This window comes from Cucurbita pepo, chromosome 16 (assembly GCF_057944985.1).
Source record: "Cucurbita pepo subsp. pepo isolate OVF chromosome 16, ASM5794498v1, whole genome shotgun sequence".
NCBI classification, from domain to species: Eukaryota; Viridiplantae; Streptophyta; class Magnoliopsida; order Cucurbitales; family Cucurbitaceae; genus Cucurbita; species Cucurbita pepo.
Window position 1 is genome coordinate 8,778,896 of NC_141813.1, and position 18,894 is coordinate 8,797,789.

General features: G+C 37.8%; 1 protein-coding gene and 5 non-coding genes across 6 annotated transcripts; 1 reads left to right on the forward strand and 5 right to left on the reverse strand.

The window, feature by feature from the left end:
- Positions 1-8,529: 8,529 nt before the first annotated feature.
- LOC111786078 (aspartic proteinase 36-like) lies at positions 8,530-14,229 on the reverse strand. Its single transcript, XM_023666433.2, has 12 exons — positions 13,806-14,229; positions 13,601-13,721; positions 12,653-13,080; positions 12,388-12,544; positions 11,703-11,785; positions 11,528-11,624; positions 11,238-11,313; positions 10,890-11,093; positions 10,289-10,413; positions 9,731-9,832; positions 9,551-9,648; positions 8,530-8,921 (listed from the first exon to the last, which is right to left on the reverse strand). Exons 1-12 carry the CDS (start codon positions 14,063-14,065, stop codon positions 8,750-8,752), a joined length of 1,923 nt encoding a protein of 640 aa, XP_023522201.1. The 5' UTR covers positions 14,066-14,229; the 3' UTR covers positions 8,530-8,749.
- Positions 14,230-15,271: 1,042 nt separating this feature from the next.
- On the reverse strand, positions 15,272-15,355 carry TRNAL-CAA (transfer RNA leucine (anticodon CAA)). The gene has a single exon. It is a non-coding gene; the product is annotated as a tRNA-Leu (tRNA).
- An 862-nt stretch (positions 15,356-16,217) lies between these two features.
- On the reverse strand, positions 16,218-16,301 carry TRNAL-CAA (transfer RNA leucine (anticodon CAA)). The gene has a single exon. It is a non-coding gene; the product is annotated as a tRNA-Leu (tRNA).
- A 521-nt stretch (positions 16,302-16,822) lies between these two features.
- TRNAN-GUU (transfer RNA asparagine (anticodon GUU)) lies at positions 16,823-16,896 on the forward strand. Its single transcript has one exon. It is a non-coding gene; the product is annotated as a tRNA-Asn (tRNA).
- Positions 16,897-17,151: 255 nt separating this feature from the next.
- On the reverse strand, positions 17,152-17,235 carry TRNAL-CAA (transfer RNA leucine (anticodon CAA)). The gene has a single exon. It is a non-coding gene; the product is annotated as a tRNA-Leu (tRNA).
- Positions 17,236-18,124: 889 nt separating this feature from the next.
- On the reverse strand, positions 18,125-18,208 carry TRNAL-CAA (transfer RNA leucine (anticodon CAA)). The gene has a single exon. It is a non-coding gene; the product is annotated as a tRNA-Leu (tRNA).
- Positions 18,209-18,894: the final 686 nt, after the last annotated feature.

Consider the following 18,894-nt stretch of genomic DNA (forward strand, 5'->3'; position numbering starts at 1 on the left):
AGAAGTCGAGGGTGGAAAAGAGAAACCTACAAGAGAAGTTTCAACCTGCACAAACTCATCCACAAGGTCAAAACAAATATCACATGGGGATGAACTGGCTCAAGGAATGTGCGGTGATGAAGTGGTAAGGGGATGAATCAATATGGTAAAGATGTTGTTCCAAGAAATTTAAAATATGAAGAGAGGAAAGAGGTTGGGCTTGATTGCTAGGAACGGTAGGAAAGTGAGTTTCATCAAATTGAGCGTGGCGAGTGATGTATAACTTAGTGGTGGTGGGATCAAGACAACGAAAACTTTTATGAGCAGGACTATAACCTCAAAAAAATGCAAGGAATGTTGCGGGAAGAAAGCTTGTTAGGCATATAATCATGCAAGTAAGGATAAACACGACGGATGAAAATTGTCATAATGCAGAGAGTAGCTGTAGACGAGTTCAAAGGGTGACTTACCTCCAAGATGTGGAGTAGTCAACCAGTTGATAATATAAGCTGCAGTGTTGAAAGCATCAACCTAGAAATGAAGAGAAAGATGGGAGTGAAAGAGAAGGACCAAGCCAGTCTCAGTCACATACGACGTTTTCTCTCAACACAACCATTTTGAGCAGGTGTATATGGACAAAAGAGTTGATGATGGATGCCATAAGTACGTAAGCGAGTTTTGAAACAAGTGTTAGTAAAGTCGGCACCTCCATCGCTTTGAAAAACCTTGATACAAGCACAATATTGATTTTCCACCAATTTTTGAAATTGAAGAAAAATATCATAGAAATCATATTTAAATTTCAAAAGGTAAAGCCAAGTGAATTGAGAATAATCATCAATAAAAATAACATAGTAAAGAAAATCCGAATTGGATTTGACGAGGGAAGAACCCCAAAGATCACAATGAATAAGATCTAACATATAAGACGACCTACATTTATTGTGGGAATAAGACAATGATGACTTTTTGCAAGGTGACAAGTACTACATAGTGATGGAGAAGGCAATAAAGACGTAAGAGAAAGATGACCTTTCTTTATTTAAAAAAAAAATAATAAGAGAATGATTCACATGACAAATCATATGAAGCACAAAAAGATTTTTTTCTAAGGACAGAATAAATGCAGAGTTGACGCGCTCTAACACATATAGCCCTCCATCCCTTTTACCGATTGCCACCACCCTTCCTATTTGACGATTCTGGTTAGTAAGAAGATTATTAGTAAATGTAACGAAGAGGAAAATCATACGTTAATTTACTAATTGAAAGAAGATTTTTAGTGACATGAGGGACAACCAAGACATCTAATAAGTAAATATTTGGACAAGAGAAAGAGTATCAGTGTGGGTAATGGGTAGGGATGCACCGTTTTCATACGATCACAGTCCTTTCCCGTGTAATTTTTAGACTAATCCAAAATAGATGGGTCGACAGTCATATGGGCCGAAGCTCCAGTGTTCAAAAACCAATCAGCAGCATCCGGTCCAACAATAGAACAGGACATGTTGAAGGCTTCATAAAGGTGAGCATAAGCAGAATCAAACCAAACGTACTATTGGTTGTAGACGGTTAGCATAATGGCCCTCCGCGTGCGGCATATTTGGCTGCGAGGTGGTCGACGACTCTAACCTGAGTGGGTTCGTCCTCAATTCGAAGAGTTATTTTTTTGGAAATGAGAACGACCTTGTTGGTTGCTAGAGAAAGTAGGGTGACTTCCATGGGTGTGACCACGATTAGTAGTTGAGAATGCCGTAGGAGTGGAGTCAGAAGACTCAAGGGAGCGCTGAAACAACTCAAAACTTTCAACTTTAGAGACTAAATCTGCAAAACAGGGGAGATGGGTGAGAGCATCTGAGCAGTAGAAAAGTTAAAAAATCAGTATCGAGTCCTCGAAAGAACCAATGCACTTAATCAATGTCCTCGACGGGTTTGCCAATGGCATGATGTTGGTCACAAATTGTTTTGAAGGCAGGAGCATACTCAGCAACAGGTTTGGTGCCGCGTTTCATCAGCTGCAAGTCGTCCTTGAGTCCCAATTCACGAGCTTTCGAATGATGGTTGAACATAGTTTCCAACGCAAGCTAAACGTCACGTGCAGTGGAGAGACTAATGACTACATCAATGGCTTCCTCGGTGAGAGAGGAGAGTAGGAGATGGAGAAGGCGTTGATCGGCTGCTTTCCATGCCAAATATTTGGTGTTGAGTGTTGAGGAGGTTTCTGGTTCAAAGTGAGGTGGTGGTACCATAGTTCCATCAACATATCCTAGCATGTCTTGACTATCAAGGAGAGGGAGAAGTTGACTTTTCTAAAGAAGATAATAGGTGGAAGAAAGTTTGATGGTGATGATATGAATTAGAGTGTTGAAATGAAGAAGATGATAAGAGAATTTAGAAGCCATAGAGAAGAAAAGATCAGAGTTGTTAAACCGAAGAGCTCTGATACCATTTGAATATTTGCTAAAACCACCGCTCCTAAATGGTGGTGAAAGTTCTCTATTTATAATCATTTACATAATAGAGAATTATTGTAAATTACAAATGATATGGAAAGAATAATAAATGGATACAACATATTTGTCTATAATAGCAAATATGATACCTATGGTGAGTCGCAATAGAAGTCAAATATCTAGATATTTGCTTATAATAAACGGTCAAATATGATACATATGTTAAACCATAATTGAAGGCTAAATATTCTTAAGAGCCTTCACTTCACGTAGATTTAACAAGAAAGAGGAAAGAGATAGAAAAGTTAGATATCTTTTTCTTTTATCTTTTTCTAGAGTTTAGATATCGTTTTTGTGTAATAGAAAATCAAACCACAATCAATAGCACTTTTTTTAAAAGAAAAAAAATAACAATCAATAAGAATTGACAAAAAAAAAAACAATTGAGAAGAGAATTGAAAAAAAAAAACCGAGTAAAAACATAAAGATAGAAAATGGACCCATATATATATACCCTTAGGCAGTGCTTTCAAAATGTACTCTTTTCATTCTATGTATTCTTTATTAGTATACATATATGAAGTCATCAATACAAATCTTTTAACCAATATTTCTGCTTGCATTTTCTCTCTCCTATTTTTTTTGTGTTCATCTTGATCGAGTGCGCACGTTGTTGTGCGATCCTAACAACTAATATCAGAGCAAGACGAGATTCACCACGATATGTGAAAATGGAACGTTCAAAGATTGGAATTGGAAAGTTTGATGGATCCGATTTCGGTTTCTGGAAGATGCAAATTGAAGATTATCTGTACTAGAAAGATCTTCACGAACCCTGTTGGGGGGTGAAGCCGGATACCATGACCATAGAGCAGCGAAAGCTCAAGGATCGTTAGGCCCCTTAGGGCTGATCCGGTTGAAGCTATCTAGAAATATGACATTCAACATCATCAAGGAGAAGACGACGTCAGACCTATTGAAGGTGTTGTCGAATATGTATGAAAACTGTTGGCTATGAATAAGGTGTATTTGATGCAGAGGTTGTTCAATCTACAAATGTCTGAAGGTGGATCTGTTGCAGATCATATAAATGAGTTCAACAAGATTGTAAGTCAATTAAGCTCGGTGAAAATTATTTTTGAAGATGAAATTAAAGTATGATTTTGATGTCATCTTAACCCGAGTCGTGGGATACTGTTGTTGTCGTGATCAGCAGTTCACGAGAATCTGATAAACTGAAGTTTGATGAAATTCGAGATGTAGTTCTCAACGAAAGTATTTGCAAATGGGAAATTAGAGTTTCATCAATAATTTTCTCAGTATTGATCGAAGGGGAAGAAGTTAATCAAAGAGCCCAAACAAATATGGGTGATCAAAATTAAAGAAATGAGAAAAATTAAAGAACTGAGAAAAATCTCAAAACAAACCAAACGTAAAGTGTTGGAATTGCAGAGAAAAAGGGCATCTTAGATGGATTGTACAAAATTGAAGAAGCAAAATCACAAATTTAAAGATGATAATGATTCTATATATTCAACAGAAGATACCGAGGATGCTTTAATCCTTAGTGTGACAGCCCGATTGAATCCTGGATTTTAGATTCAGGTGCATCATTTCATTCGTTTCCAAGTAAGGAATTGTTTTAAAATTTCAAATCAGGAAATTTTGGAAAGGTGTATCTTGCCGAGGACAAAACCTTGGAGATGAAGGGAAGGAGGATGTCTGCATAAAAACTGCCGAAGAAAATCAGTGGACATTAAAGAATATCATATATATTCCTGGTCTCAAGAAGAACCTAATCTACATTAGTCAATTGAGCACAAATTATGCAGTAGAGTTTGGGAAGAGTTTGTGAAAGATTGTGAACGGTGTTATGGTGGTAGCACGTGACACAAAATCTGGAACCTTATAAACCATTACAGGGTGTATAAACATGGTTGTTGATGTTGAGAGTGCTTCAAATTCAAGTCTATGACATAATAGACTTGGACATATGAGCGTCAAATGAATGAAGATGTTGGCTGCAAAAGAAGTTTTAGAGGCCTAAAATTTGTTAATATGGGTCTTTGTGAGAGTTGCATTATGGGCAAACAAAAACGAGTTAGTTTCACAAATGTTGCTAGAGAATCAAAGAAAGTGTGTTTGGGAATGGTCCATACAGACGTTTAGGGGCCATCTTCAGTTTCATCACTTGGTAGATCAAGGTTCTACGACACCTTCATCGATTATTTCAGCAGGAAGGTATAGGTTTATTTCCTGAAACACAAATTAGATGTGTTTGCCACCTTCAAGAAGTGGAAAGCTGAAGTTGAAAATCAGACCAACTTGATGATCAAATGCCTGAGGTCTGACAATAGAGGGAAGTACGTCAAGTCAGAGTTTAAAATATTTTGTGTAGCTAAGAGAATTAGATTAATAAGGACAGTTTTTGGTAAAACGAGACACAATGGCATTGCATAAAGGATGAACATAACATTGAATGAGCGGACAAGAAGCATGAGGATTCATTTTGGACTACCAAAGATATTTTGTGCTGATGTTGTAAACACAACAACCTATTTGATCAATAGAGGGTCGTCAATACCCTTAGAAATCAAATTGTCATAAGAAGTATGGACAGGGAAAAGAATCAAGTACTCAGACTTGAGAACTTTTGGTTGTATTGTGTATATTCACGTTGATCCAAAGAAAAGAGACAAACTTGATGCTAAGGCTGTGAAATGCTACTTCATAGGCTATGACTCTGACATGTTCGAGTCCAAGATTTGGGATAACAAGAATAGGAAAATCCTAAGACATTGTGATGTGATCTTTGATGAAAATGTCATTTGCAAGGACAAAGAAAAGATAAACTCTGAGACTATGAAGCAAGTTGGAGTGGAGCTTCAGTTGTAGGAAAACTCACCCAGTCATTTACAGTAGAAGCTTAAGAAACTCTGAGACTGTTGCTGAAGAACCAGATGTAGAGCAAGTGACACTTGAGCAAGTGTTGAAGAGATCATCTAGAACTATCAGAGCACCAGATAGATATTCACCTTCATTATATTATCTGTTGCTAACCAATGAAGGAGAACCAAAGTCCTTTGATGAGGCTCAACAGGTGGAAGATTTAACCAAGTGAGAGCAAGCCATGGATGATGAGATAAGTTTACATGAAAAGAATAATATGTGGGTGCTAATTGAGTTACCTACAGGAAAGAGAGATCAGTTAAACAAATAGGTGTTCAGAATCAAGGCTGAACGAGATGGCAAAAGGAGGTTCAAGGCTCGCTTAGCATATAAAGGTTATTTACAAAGAAAAGACATTCTATATGCTGAAATCTTTTCTTGTGAAATCAAATACTATTCAAATTTTATTGAGTATTGTTGCATAAGAGAATTTGCACCTTGAGCAAATGGATGTAAAAACAACGTTCTTACATGAAGATCTAGATGAGGAGATCTACATGCAACAACTAGAAGTGTTTACAGCTCCAGGCAAGAAACACATGGTATGTAAGCTCAATAAGAGCTTGTATGGATTTCAGCAAGCACCGAGAAAATGGTACAAGAACTTTGACTCCTTCATGTGCAAGAGTGCTTTCCACATGAGTGAAAAGGATCAGTGTTGCTACCTCAAGAAATACATTGATTCTTATGTGTTTCTAATCCGCTGTGTGGATGATATGCTGATTGCTGGATCTAGTACGAGAGAGATAAACCACCTGAAAGCAAGCATGTCTTTAGTATTTGAGATGAAATATTTGGGTGCAACAAAGCAGATTCTTGGGATGATAATTTTTCAAGATAGATCTACTAGCACATTAAATCTATCCTAGGAGCAGTACATTGAGTAGATGTTGTCTAAATTCAGGATGAATGATGCTAAATCCAGGACTACCCCTTTGGCAAATCGTATTAAATTGTCAAAGGGGAAATCTCCCAAAACTGTTGAAAAACGTAAGCACATGACATCAGGTCTGTATACTTCTGCAGTTGGGAGTTTGATGTATATTATGGTATGTACTGGACTTGATAGAACACATGCAGTGGGAGTTGTTAGCAAGTACATGGAAAACCTAGGGAAAGAACATTGGAAAACTGTGAAGTGGCTTCTGAAATATCTTAAAGGTACATCCCGCATTTCCCTTTGATATGACAACGTCAAACTAGTTCTGCAAAGTTTTTGTGGATGCTAATCTGAGTGGAGATGTAAAACATCTGGAATATATCTACACTATAGATGAAACAACAATGAGTTGAATGTCCAGGCTTCAGATATGCGTTGTTCTTTTATCTATTGAGGCAGAGTACGTGGCTATAGCTGAAGCTGGAAATGAGATAATATGGATGACAAACTATCTAGAAGAATTAGGCAAAAAGCAGCACAGGAAGATTCTTTATACAGATAGTCAAAGTGTCATACAGTTGGTGAAAAACTCAATTTATCATTCAAAGACAAAACACATCAAAAGATGATATCATTTCACTCGCAGGTTAGTAGAAGAAGGTGATATGTGTTTGGAGAAGATAGATGGTGCAAAGAATCCAATAAACATGTTGACAAAATGTTGGAAAGTTGAAGATGATCTCTATTAGACACAAAAGGCACTAGCACTCCACGTATTTAGACAATCCATAGTTATTTTTTTCTACTTCCATTCGGGCACACTTAGAGGTTGCAACAAACCTTTTTATTTTTTGTCTTCGGGCCTTTACTGGTTAACAAACCAAGCATTTGCTCACAAACTCTACTATCTCCTTCTTCATATTCCGCCATCAATAATACGGCCCAAGGCCTAAGATCCTAATACATCTTAGTGCTACCTGAATAAATTGAGAATGACGAACAATAAGCTTCCAATTAACATCTTTAGGTTTGCATCCTCGGACATGCACAATCATCCTTACCAAAAGAAGTTCCATATCATAAGTGAGAACTCATTTCCCCACTCTATTCCTAACAAATGCCATATCTCAATCAAATGAGGGTTCATCTATTGAACATCTATAACATGTTGTCTCAGAATCAGCTGGGCTGACAGTTGAGCCAATTATTTCATAACCTCTCCCATTACCACAATTATCTTAGCCCATCCAAATTCTTATATATGGTACTCTACTCGATAATCACCATCAACGTGTTGGCAGACTTCCTACTTTAGACGTTAGCTACCACATTTGCCTTATTTGGGTGGCATAACATCTCCACATCATAATCCTTTAACTAATTTAAGCTACATGCACTAAGCTCCTTTTAATGCATAACATCCAACTTTTAATGGTTGGAAAATTCAATGTGCAAAATGTAACTATCCATATTTTAATACATAACATCCAACTTTTGACAAAGTTTCAAAGTGTAATATCTAAGATTAAAGGTCAAAATGTTAAATTAATACACAAATATCATATCAAATGAGCAAATATAAGATGAAACATGCCTTGGGTGGAAAAACAACGGTTCACGACAGCACATATTCTTGGATATAGCAGAGTTGGATAAATATGTACTTTTCACCCTTAAGAAAGTAGAATTAATAAATCTCAATGAAGCCAAAGTTGTAGCGTAGATGATAATATACCATATCGCATAAGACAATAAGATGAGAAAAACATAAAGAACAATGAATTTTAAGAGCTTTTTGACGAACAACTTGGAAAAGAATTTAAAATATGACTCTAGATTATTATCCATCATAAATTTGAAACATAGATGAAACTTGATTATACTTAGCGTGACATTAATATTGCATGATTGAGATATCTTGATTCGTATCATATTGTCAAATTAGAAACATTCGAAAAAACCTTCTACACTAACTCGAGGTAGGTTCCCTTTCTCAATTATGACGTACTAGGTTAGGTTGCCATCTAAGTCTCGAGGGAGTGACTTCTGGTAACATTTTTCTCTTCCCTTAATTCGCCATCTTTGCTGCTGAATTAATCTCCATGTAAAGAAACTACCAATCTCTATCACTATTTGAGGTCTGAACAAAGTGGTCGCTCAACCAGTCTCCACTTAATGAGTTCCACTTACCAAGTTGGATCATAAATAGTAATTTAAAAATAATAATTATGAAAATAAAGATAGATATTTGTCTAAAAAGACAAATCGTAGAGAAAAGAAATGTAGGTCAAATTCATATTGCAACTAAGTGAAAAAAGGGAACTTCCGATTTGTTTAAGGTTAGAACCTTTGAGCATAAGATGAATACAAAATCTGGAAAATAATAATATTCTTCCAATGTCTCCTACTGAACATTGAACCTATAAAAATTCAAAGCAAATGATACAAACAGAGACAGCAAACCAAAAATGTGCTGGCGAGACTTTTACTACAGGGTCTGGAGTTCCTGCTCTGGAGCTGCTGCATTGACAGGCTTATATGAATGGAATGCTTGCTGTCTCCTTCTCCAAATAAACCACACTCCCATTGCTGACAACCCAAGAATAAGCGTGACCATAATGGCTAAACCCACCAAAATATAAAGTCGCTTCCACAATGACCTAAACAATATAAAACAGATTGGATTACATTAATGCTATGCAACATTTAGCCATCCATGAATACAAGACTCTAACTAAGAACGTAGTAACAACATAACATTTGTATGACTACATTACCATTTTAGTCCTTAAGACGTCACAATATGTCTATTTAATCTATGAATTTTTAAACGTTTCAACTGGACTATATTTGACGTGATGTGATAAAACAAAATGTAACAAAATCAGTGTAAATTTTATCACACTTAGCTCGCTTCCTTGAATTTATTATAGGTAATAATCGGTCAATATTTTAGTAAATGATGCAAAGAAGTCTCGTGACATTTGACCCACAAGAAGGCTCAACAAACTATTGAAATAACGGAAGCTAACTTGAGGAAAGCTTTAACGCAAGAGCCAACCCATCAAGAAAAATGTAGTCCACTTATTTTTTTCTAGTTTGCTTAATCTCTCAGAGTATGTGAGCGCGTTGTCTTAGAATAAAAACCAAACTTTTAACAACATAATTCAAACCAAACTTTTAACAACATAATTCAAAGCTTTTCAAGTTTAAAAACTAAATAGACACAACTAAGAAGATTGATTGACTATCTTCATAATTTAACATTTAAACCTATTTACATACTTACCTATCCATTAGAGGTTCGACATTCCATCGAATGACCCGGTAACTTCCGTACTTAGGGGGTAGCTTCATGTGATGCTCGACGATCAGGGAAATTATTGTCTGCCAGAGAAACAATATTTTAAAGGGATGCTTGAGAATTTCGGTTGTTATGCAGTTTACAGTTGCAGGTATATTCACTTACAGTAGCAGTCGCAGGTGAGAAAAATTCTGAGGATCCATTAGGGAGTATGGCCAATTGAATAAGTGAATGATTTCCTCTCATGGTAAAGTTCAATAAACGGACCTGAAATAATGGTTAAAAATGATATGCAGTAAAAAGTTGGATACAGTCACAACTCAATTAGTAAGAAAAGCTGAGAGAGATGTCTCTCGGGGTAAATTATAAGTTTAGCCCGTGAATTTTGATCGTTGCATCAATTTATTCTCCTTAAACTTTAATAGATTTCACCTCTCACTAATGTTGTAAACTAAACTATGACATGATATGTTCACTGAACCAATGTTAGCTCATTTGGCATGTCAATATTTAGTGAAGAGTTAACTAAATATAGGAACTATTTAGAACCATAATTAATGACTTTTAACTAACTAACGTCAATGTTTAATGACTTGTAAAGCTTAGGGATCAAATAGCCATAACAATGGAATACATTTATAATAAAACCTATTTGTTATTACATTAATTATTGTTAAATACTGCAAAATAAATTTTAATCCCCAATGTGTCAAGTGTACTAACCTGTGAATGACTAACATTTAACTCGTGAGCAATATGATCGGAAAGTTGTGTAATATGAGGCTCCAGATGTTTGTAGCTTATGTTCAACAAGATATCAAATGTGATACGTCCAATCTGGAGATCTTCTGCACGTAGTACAAAATAAAACACTTTAACAAACAGACCTTTAAGGTAGAGATTGCAACAGATAATAAATTTGTTAAAATACTCTTTTTTTTTTATAAGAAATAATTTCATTGATAGTATGAAATTACAAAAGGGGTTGTTAAAACAATCATCGTTTGATAATTGCATTTCAAAATGGTCTATAATATTTATAATCAAATTCCGAAAAATGGTATTTCCATGACACTGGTTATGTAATTTTTTTCACCCAACAGTTCTCTTACACATTAGCATGTATATCAAAGAAGACAAATGGTAGAACCTCAACTGTCATCATGGTATGAAGGATGGTATAACTTGTTTTAACTTTCCAAATCAATTAAGCTCAACGACCATATCGACATATAAGGAAAAGAAAATTACTACAGAACCAACTGATGCAGTCAAGCTGCCGTATTAGCATAAAAGCAAAAATAAACCTTGCAATTAACCATACCCGGAATCATATCATATGGTGATTCGCTTGGAGCTGATGCAGGTGCCATATCAGTATCGTGTGATGTATTTGAAACTGAAGGAGCATGGGCATTATCATCCGAAATGTGAAGCCTTTCCCATAACTCGGAACAATTAGTTTTCCAAAATCCAATTTTTGAATGCTCTCTGTCATACATCACTAAAGTGTTGCGGACAATGATTCCTGTAACAGAAAACAGTCATGCTAAAATGTGATATGTGATTAAATTAAAAAATAAAAAGGCGAATTCACAAAGTGAACAGTCAGAAATTCCAAATTCCTATGCATTCACGAGCGAAAATCGTCTGAGACATGAAAAAATCGTACCTCCTAGAAGAGTAGTTTGATCATTATTTCCATTCTCGAAAATTCCCAGACAATATGCACCATGTACCTTTGAGTGCTGAAGTAATGATTCAGAAAATTCACAGTAAAGAAGAATCCGTTAGCTCAAACTTTTATGACCACTATATCAATTGAATACAAAGATCAATTGAAGGCCCTTATTTTTGTTAAGGAGGATTATACTGCCAAACCCCACACATAATCCCATGTAAACAGACACAGATACAAAGAAGTAACGCAAAAATATTAAGTAATCAAGGGATATTCCTTACCCGGAACAAGTAATTTTCTGGTGCTAGAGACAACTTTTGGCCATTGTCAAATACCAAGTCAACTGTCGGAAATGTTTTTGATAATTCAGCAGCATCACTAACATAAAGTAACGAATCATAATTACTTATTGTTGTAAATCACTTTCAAAACTGACAACGTATTACCTAACCATACCTTCCAGCACCAGAAAAACATGTATCTTTAAAATTTGGGTCAGGACCACCAATCTTCTTCAAAGAATGAAGCGCATTCATAATCTGAAAGATTTTTTCTTTTTAAATTCATTATGCATTCTAAAACAAAGAACTAAAAAACTGGACTTCAAACTGCTAACGACTCAAGATCAAATTTGTAATTTTGTAATCAAGGGAACACTATTAGAGAAAAACAAGAGAAAAGAGACACAGGATATATGCCTGGTCATGGTTTGACTACAGGGATCAATCCTTTCTAATAAGGAGCCAAAAGTTTTTTCATTTCTCTCTCTTCCTTTCTCCATTTAATTGTATAGATGAAGTTTTTTCAGACAACACAAGAACTTGGCTTAACACTGAATAGAAAGCCTCCACAAATAGGACAAATGTTCTCATTTATTAAGATTGACAAGGAAACAACGTAAATTGATTCATATCAAATCATTAAAATCTAAAGCAACTAGAACAAGTTTACAAAGGAAAAAAAAAAAAAAATGCAAACAATTATCAGATTGCAACAGAAATAGAAGAAAGATAACCCTGGAAAAGTAAGAATTAGACTGTCTTACTACGTCCTTGTGAAAGCATGCAACAATCTTCAAATTCAGACATTACTAAAGAAACTCCTGACTGAGAATGTTAAATTCAGGGAAATAAAAGCTTACAGCATTCTTGAAAGGTCCAAAGGCTTCCTGTGGTAGGTAAGAATAAGTTGTACCACTATCCAAGACAGATCCATATCTTCCGTCAAAAACGCTTGGCTCGAGAGGCAGCTTTTTACCCGCAACATGTATCTCCTTCAAATCAACATTGTAATATGGACTGTTGCCATCCCGAAACTAAAGTAAATGTGTGAGATGTATCAATTGTAATTGTTATGAAAGAGCATGAAGTACAATTTTTTTAAGGTTAAACGGCTTTAGTACACACCTTCTCACAGGGTCTGAGTAGCTAAAAATCATCTCTGATGGAGGAGAGATTCCACCAAGAACCATAGCACCACCACCAATATCCATACCACCATAGCATAATGAGAAAGAATCATTAATCACACCTTTTTCAACTAGTTGGTCGACAATACTAAGATCACCACTGCCCAAACCCATAATTCCATCAGCACGTTGACTGTAAAGATCACCAGTTTCCTCATTCTCACAACCAAACACAGCACGCTGGGGTACGAGTGCACTCTGATTTCCAAAGGATATAACATCATCACCAAGGACACCACTGCTAGTACTCATTTCAGCATACTGCCTCTCATAGACACACTGCACTCCGTCACCGTCACAAGTGCAATCAGAATTGCATTTGACAGGTTGGTAAGTGCTTGACAATTCTGGGTCAAACTTTGGGTCCTGAAAGAAATAAAAGTTTAAGTAGAGAGAACAGCACATTGCAAGGTTCCTTTGAAGAAAAAACTAGAAATGTTTTAATATAAATGTAATAAATGACTGCACAAATTTTATCCATAAAACCATCGGAGGAACAAGCTTCAAGACCCATATAGAATACCGACAATACAATTCTGTCACATTCATTAAATAGATAATGCCTTTTAGTTATCCACATTTCTCTAAATTGGAGGGAAACAACATTGTAGTGTCCAGAGTCAGACAGCATTCCGAGATCAGTTCTTCCCAGAAGAAAACAATTTGTCCATCGAAGGAGACCTTATGATTTACCCTTTGGTGCAGAATAAACATATATCATTCGAGGATCCATGTCATTTGATCTATTTCTTAACCAGACTGATAAATTACCAATTTCCAAATCAATATCATAAAAAGCAGATAAAGGAAACAGAGCAGATGATTGAATATGACTATGAAGGCCTTATAAATGATCTAGCAAGCATCAATTTGTAAACATTTTAACCTGGTGCTTCCCACAAAGTTCGCAAGTTGAGCAAGGAACATAAGTAACCGTACTTCCCGTATCAACAATAAGAGCGAATTTCTGCGGCGGAGTACCGATCCAAAGCCGCGTCGTATAATACCTGAACCAAAAACCAAAAACCAAAAACCAAATTTCATCAAACGAAAATCATAACCATCCAAAAATTAAAGGAGGTGGATCATACCCATTGAGAAGGAGATCGTCGTAGAGCCGCATTCGAGCGTTGGAACGATTATTCGAATTGGGGAATCCGCGGAGACGACGATGAGGCTTGGAGATCAATTTGGAGGAATTGGGGGACGAGCGATAAAGAGGCAACACCATGGCGCGATGCGAAGGCGTAAGGAGAGGATTGGAGGAGATGGGATCGGCGGAGAGAGTGAAATGCGTGAGGTGCAAGAAATGGAGGAGAAGAGCGAGGAGTAGATTGGGTGTTCGTGCCATTGGCGATTGGATATGGGAGAGGTCAACGGAAGGAGGCAGATCGAAGAAGGAAGAAGGAGAATGGATTGAAGGGAGGCGAGATGAAGGTGAGAGCTGATTGATTGATTGATTCAAAATAAACAATTGCAGTTAAAGTTGGGTGAAGGATGATTCATTTTAAAGAAAGCGAGGGAAAGCCAAACTTCACTCAGAGGTCCCAGAGATTTTCCAAACTTGCCTTTTGACGGGTTAAGGAACTATACGAGTTGGTTGGGCTGAATTAAAAATAAGAAATAAAATAAAATAAAAAAACTATGACACTTAAGTCTGAGTACAACCCTCTCTATATAAATAATTATACTTATTTATGTTAATACTTAAATATTAAATACTCACCAATCACAAGAATCAATAGAGAGATGAACCAAACAATCCTAATAAGGTGCGAAAACCTCTCCTAATAGGCTCGATTTAAAACTGTGAGCCTTATGGCAATACTTAATGGACAAAAATGGACAATGTCTGCTAGCTGGGGTGGACTTTTACAAATGAAATCAGAGCTAGTCACTGGGCAATGTACCAAAAATAGACAATGTCTGCTAGGAGTGGGCTTGGACTTTTACAAATGAAATCAGAGCTAGTCACCAGGCGATGTGCCAGTGAGGACGCTTGGCACTCAGAAGGGGTCGATAGTGAGATCCCACGTCGATTAGAGAGGTGAAGAAACATTTCTTGCAAGGGTCTGAAAATCTATCCATAGTAGATTCGGTTTAAAACCGTGAGGGAGATACCGAGACGTAACGAACGAAAGCAGACAATATCAACTAACGGTGGTCTTAGATTTTAACAAATGATTGGCTGGAATAGCTCTATCAACTAACGGTGGTCTTAGATTTTAACAAATGATTGGCTGGAATAGCTCATCGTGCGGCTGTTAACCATAAGGTCGGAGGTTCAAGCCCTTCTTCTAGTGATGTGAACGAAGCATGCAAACTTTATAATTGTGTTCGGTGCTTCTCCCAAGTACAAATTTTCAATCAACATCGATTTGTGATGCTCTCGTGTACCGAGAGCTAACTAAACAATCATGTTTTGACACTTTTAAAAAGCATGGTACGAGTTCAATTTCTTAGCGTTGAAAAGTTCGACACAAGCCCATAAAACGGGTGGTTATAGATATTATCCACTTTGGCACGAGTTTTGCCAAACAATATAATATGGATGGATTGTTAGAAGTGGGATTTGAACCCACGCCCTCTTACGAGGACCAGAACTTGAACCTGGAGACTTAGACCACTCAGCCATCCTGACTACTAATTGTGTGTTCCTGGATTGGTTTGAGAGGGGAATTTATCATTCCGTATATGGGTGTGTAAACATCTCTCAAGTAGGCGCGTTTTAAAACTGTGAGGCTAACGACGATACATAACGAATTAAAATAGATAATATCTACTGGCTGTTGGACAGAGGAACGAAACAATCCTGATAAGGGTGTGAAAACCTCTCCCTAATAGGCGCGATTTAAAACTGTGAGGCTCATGGCAATCCCTACTGGGCAAGAATGAACAATGTCTGCTAGCAGTGGGCTTGGACTTTTACAAATGAAATCAGAGCTAGTCACTAGGCGATGTGCCAGTGAGGACGCTTGACACTCAGAAGGGGTCGATAGTGAGATCCCACGTCGATTAAAGAGGTGAAGAAACATTTCTTGCAAGGGTCTAAAAACCTATCCATAGTAGATTCGGTTTAAAACCGTGAGGGAGATACCGAGACGTAACGAACGAAAGCAGACAATATCAACTAACGGTGGTCTTAGATTTTAACAAATGATTGGCTGGAATAGCTCAGCGTGCGGCTGTTAACCACAAGGTCGGAGGTTCAAGCCCTTCTTCTAGCGATGTGAACGAAGCATGCAAACTTTATAATTGTGTTCGGTGCTTCTCCCAAGTACAAATTTTCAATCAACATCGATTTGTGATGTTCTCGTGTACCGAGAGCTAACTAAACAATCATGTTTTGACACTTAAAAGCACTGGTGAGTTCAATTGATATCCACCACGAGTTCAATTTCTTAGCGTTGAAAAGTTCGACACAAGCCCATAAAACGGTGGGTGGTTATAGATATTATCCACTTTGGCACGAGTCTTGCCTAAAAAATAATATGGATGGATTTTGTCAGAAGTGGGATTTGAACCCACGCCCTCTTACGAGGACCAGAACTTGAGTCTGGCGCCTTAGACCACTCAGCCATCCTGACTACTAATTGTGTGTTCTTGGATTGGTTTGAGAGGGGAATTTATCATACCGTATATGGGTGTGTAAACATCTCCCAAGTAGGCGCGTTTTAAAACTGTGAGGCTGACGACGATACGTAAGAGATTAAAATAGATAATATCTACTGGCTGTTGGACAGAGGAACGAAACAATCCAGATAAGGGTGCGAAAACCTCTCCCTAATAGGCGCGATTTAAAACTGTGAGGCTCATGCCAATACCTACTGGGCAAGAATGAACAATGTCGGCTAGCAGTGGGGTTGGACTTTTACAAATGAAATCAGAGCTAGTCACTAGGCGATGTGCGAGTGAGGACGCTTGGCACTCAGAAGGGGTCGATAGTGAGATCCCACGTCGATTAGAGAGGTGAAGAAACTTTTCTTGCAAGGGTCTTAAAACCTATCCATAGTAGATTCAGTTTAAAACCGTGAGGGAGATACCGAGACGTAACGAATGAAAGTAGACAATATCAACTACGGGTGGTCTTAGATTGTACAAATAATTGGCTGGAATAGCTCAGTTCGTTAGAGCATGTGGCTGTTAACCACAAGGTTGGAGGTTCAAGCCCTCCTTCTAGCGATGTGAACGAAGAATGCCTTTATAATTGTGTGTTTGGTGCTTCTCTTTAGTACAAATTTTCAATCAACATCGATTTGTGATGTTCTCGTCTAGCGAGAGCTAACTAAACAATCAAGTTTTGACACTTTTAAAAAGCACTGGTGAGTTCAATTGATATCCACCACGGTACGAGTTCAATTTCTTAGCGTTGAAAAGTTCGACACAAGATATTATCCACTTTGGCACGAGTTTTGCCTAACAATAATATGGATGGATTGTCAAAAGTGGGATTTGAACCCATACCCTCTTACGAGGACCAAAACTTGAGTTTGGCGCCTTAGACCACTCGGCCATCCTGCCTACTAATTGTGCATTCCTGGATTGGTTTGAGTGGGGAATTTATCATTTCGTATATGGGTGTGTAAACATCTCCCAAGTAGGCGCGTTTTAAAACTGTGAGGCTGACGACGATACGTAAGGGATTAAAATAGATAATATCTACTGGCTGTTGGACAGAGGAACGAAACAATCCTGATAAGGGTGCAAAAACCTCTCCCTAATAGGCGCGATTTAAAACTGTGAGGCTCATGGCAATCCCTACTGGGCAAGAATGAACCATGTCTGCTAGCAGTGGGCTTGGACTTTTACAAATGAAATCAGAGCTAGTCACTAGGCGATGTGCCAGTGAGGACGCTTGACACTCAGAAGGGGTCGATAGTGAGATCCCACGTCGATTAGAGAGGTGAAGAAACATTTCTTGCAAGGGTCTTAAAACCTATCCATAGTAGATTCGGTTTAAAACCGTGAGGGAGATACCGAGACGTAACGAACGAAAGCAGACAATATCAACTAACGATGGTCTTAGATTGTAACAAATGATTGTTTGGAATAGCTTAGTTGGTTAGAGCGTGTAACAACCACAAGGTTGGAGGTTCAAGCCCTCCTTCTTGCAATTTGAACGTAGCATGCCTTTATAATTGTGTTTTGTGCTTCTCCTTAGTACAAATTTTTGTGCTTCTCCTTAGTACAAATTTTCAATCAACATCGATTTGTGATGTTCTAGTGAGAGCTAACTAAACAATCATGTTTTGACACTTTTAAAAAGCACTGGTGAGTTCAATTGATATCCACCGCAGTTCAATTTCTTAGCATTGAAAAGTTCGACACAAGCCCATAAAAACAAACGGTGGGTGGTTATAGATATTATCCACTTTGGCAAGAGTTTTGGCTAAAAATAATATGGATAGATTGTCAGAAGTAGGATTTGAACCCACGCCCTCTTACGAGGACCAAAACTTGAGTCTGGCGCCTTAGACCACTCAGCCATCTTGACTACTTATTATGTGTTCCAGGATTGGTTTGAGAGGGGATTTAGCATTCCGTATATGGGTGTGTAAAGGTCTCCCTAGTAGACGCATTTTAAAACTGTGAGGCTGAAGACGATACTAACGGATTAAAATAGATAATATCTACTCGCTGTTGGAGAGAGAAAGGAAACAATCCTGATAAGGGTGCGAAAACCTCTCCCTAATAGGCGCGATTTAAAACTGTGAGGCTCATGGCAATACCTACTGGGCAAGAATGAACAATGTCTGCCAGCAGTGGGCTTGGACTTTTACAAATGAAATCAGAGCTAGTCACTAGGCGATGTGCCAGTGAGGACTCTTGGTGTCACGGTCTTCCATTCTTGACCGTGCGGCGTCGTGATCTATACACGCTCACGACCAGCCTTAAAGGGAATTAAGCCCCATATATATTTTTCGCCCCGGCTTTGTGGTTTCGTCGGACCTTAGGCGAGGTTTGTCTTCGCCAATCGAACATCGCTTGTGCGGAATCCAAGCTTGTTCAACCACACATGCCGCCTGTGCGTGCATGTTCAATCGTCTGCAACACATCCGACTTGCCTCTACGTTAGGCCAACTCATTCGGCTCGACCTTGCCCCTACTCGGGCCAAGGTCTCTGAATACAACGTCGCTCTCATCTTGCCATCTCGATCCCCATCGACGGGGTCCATATGT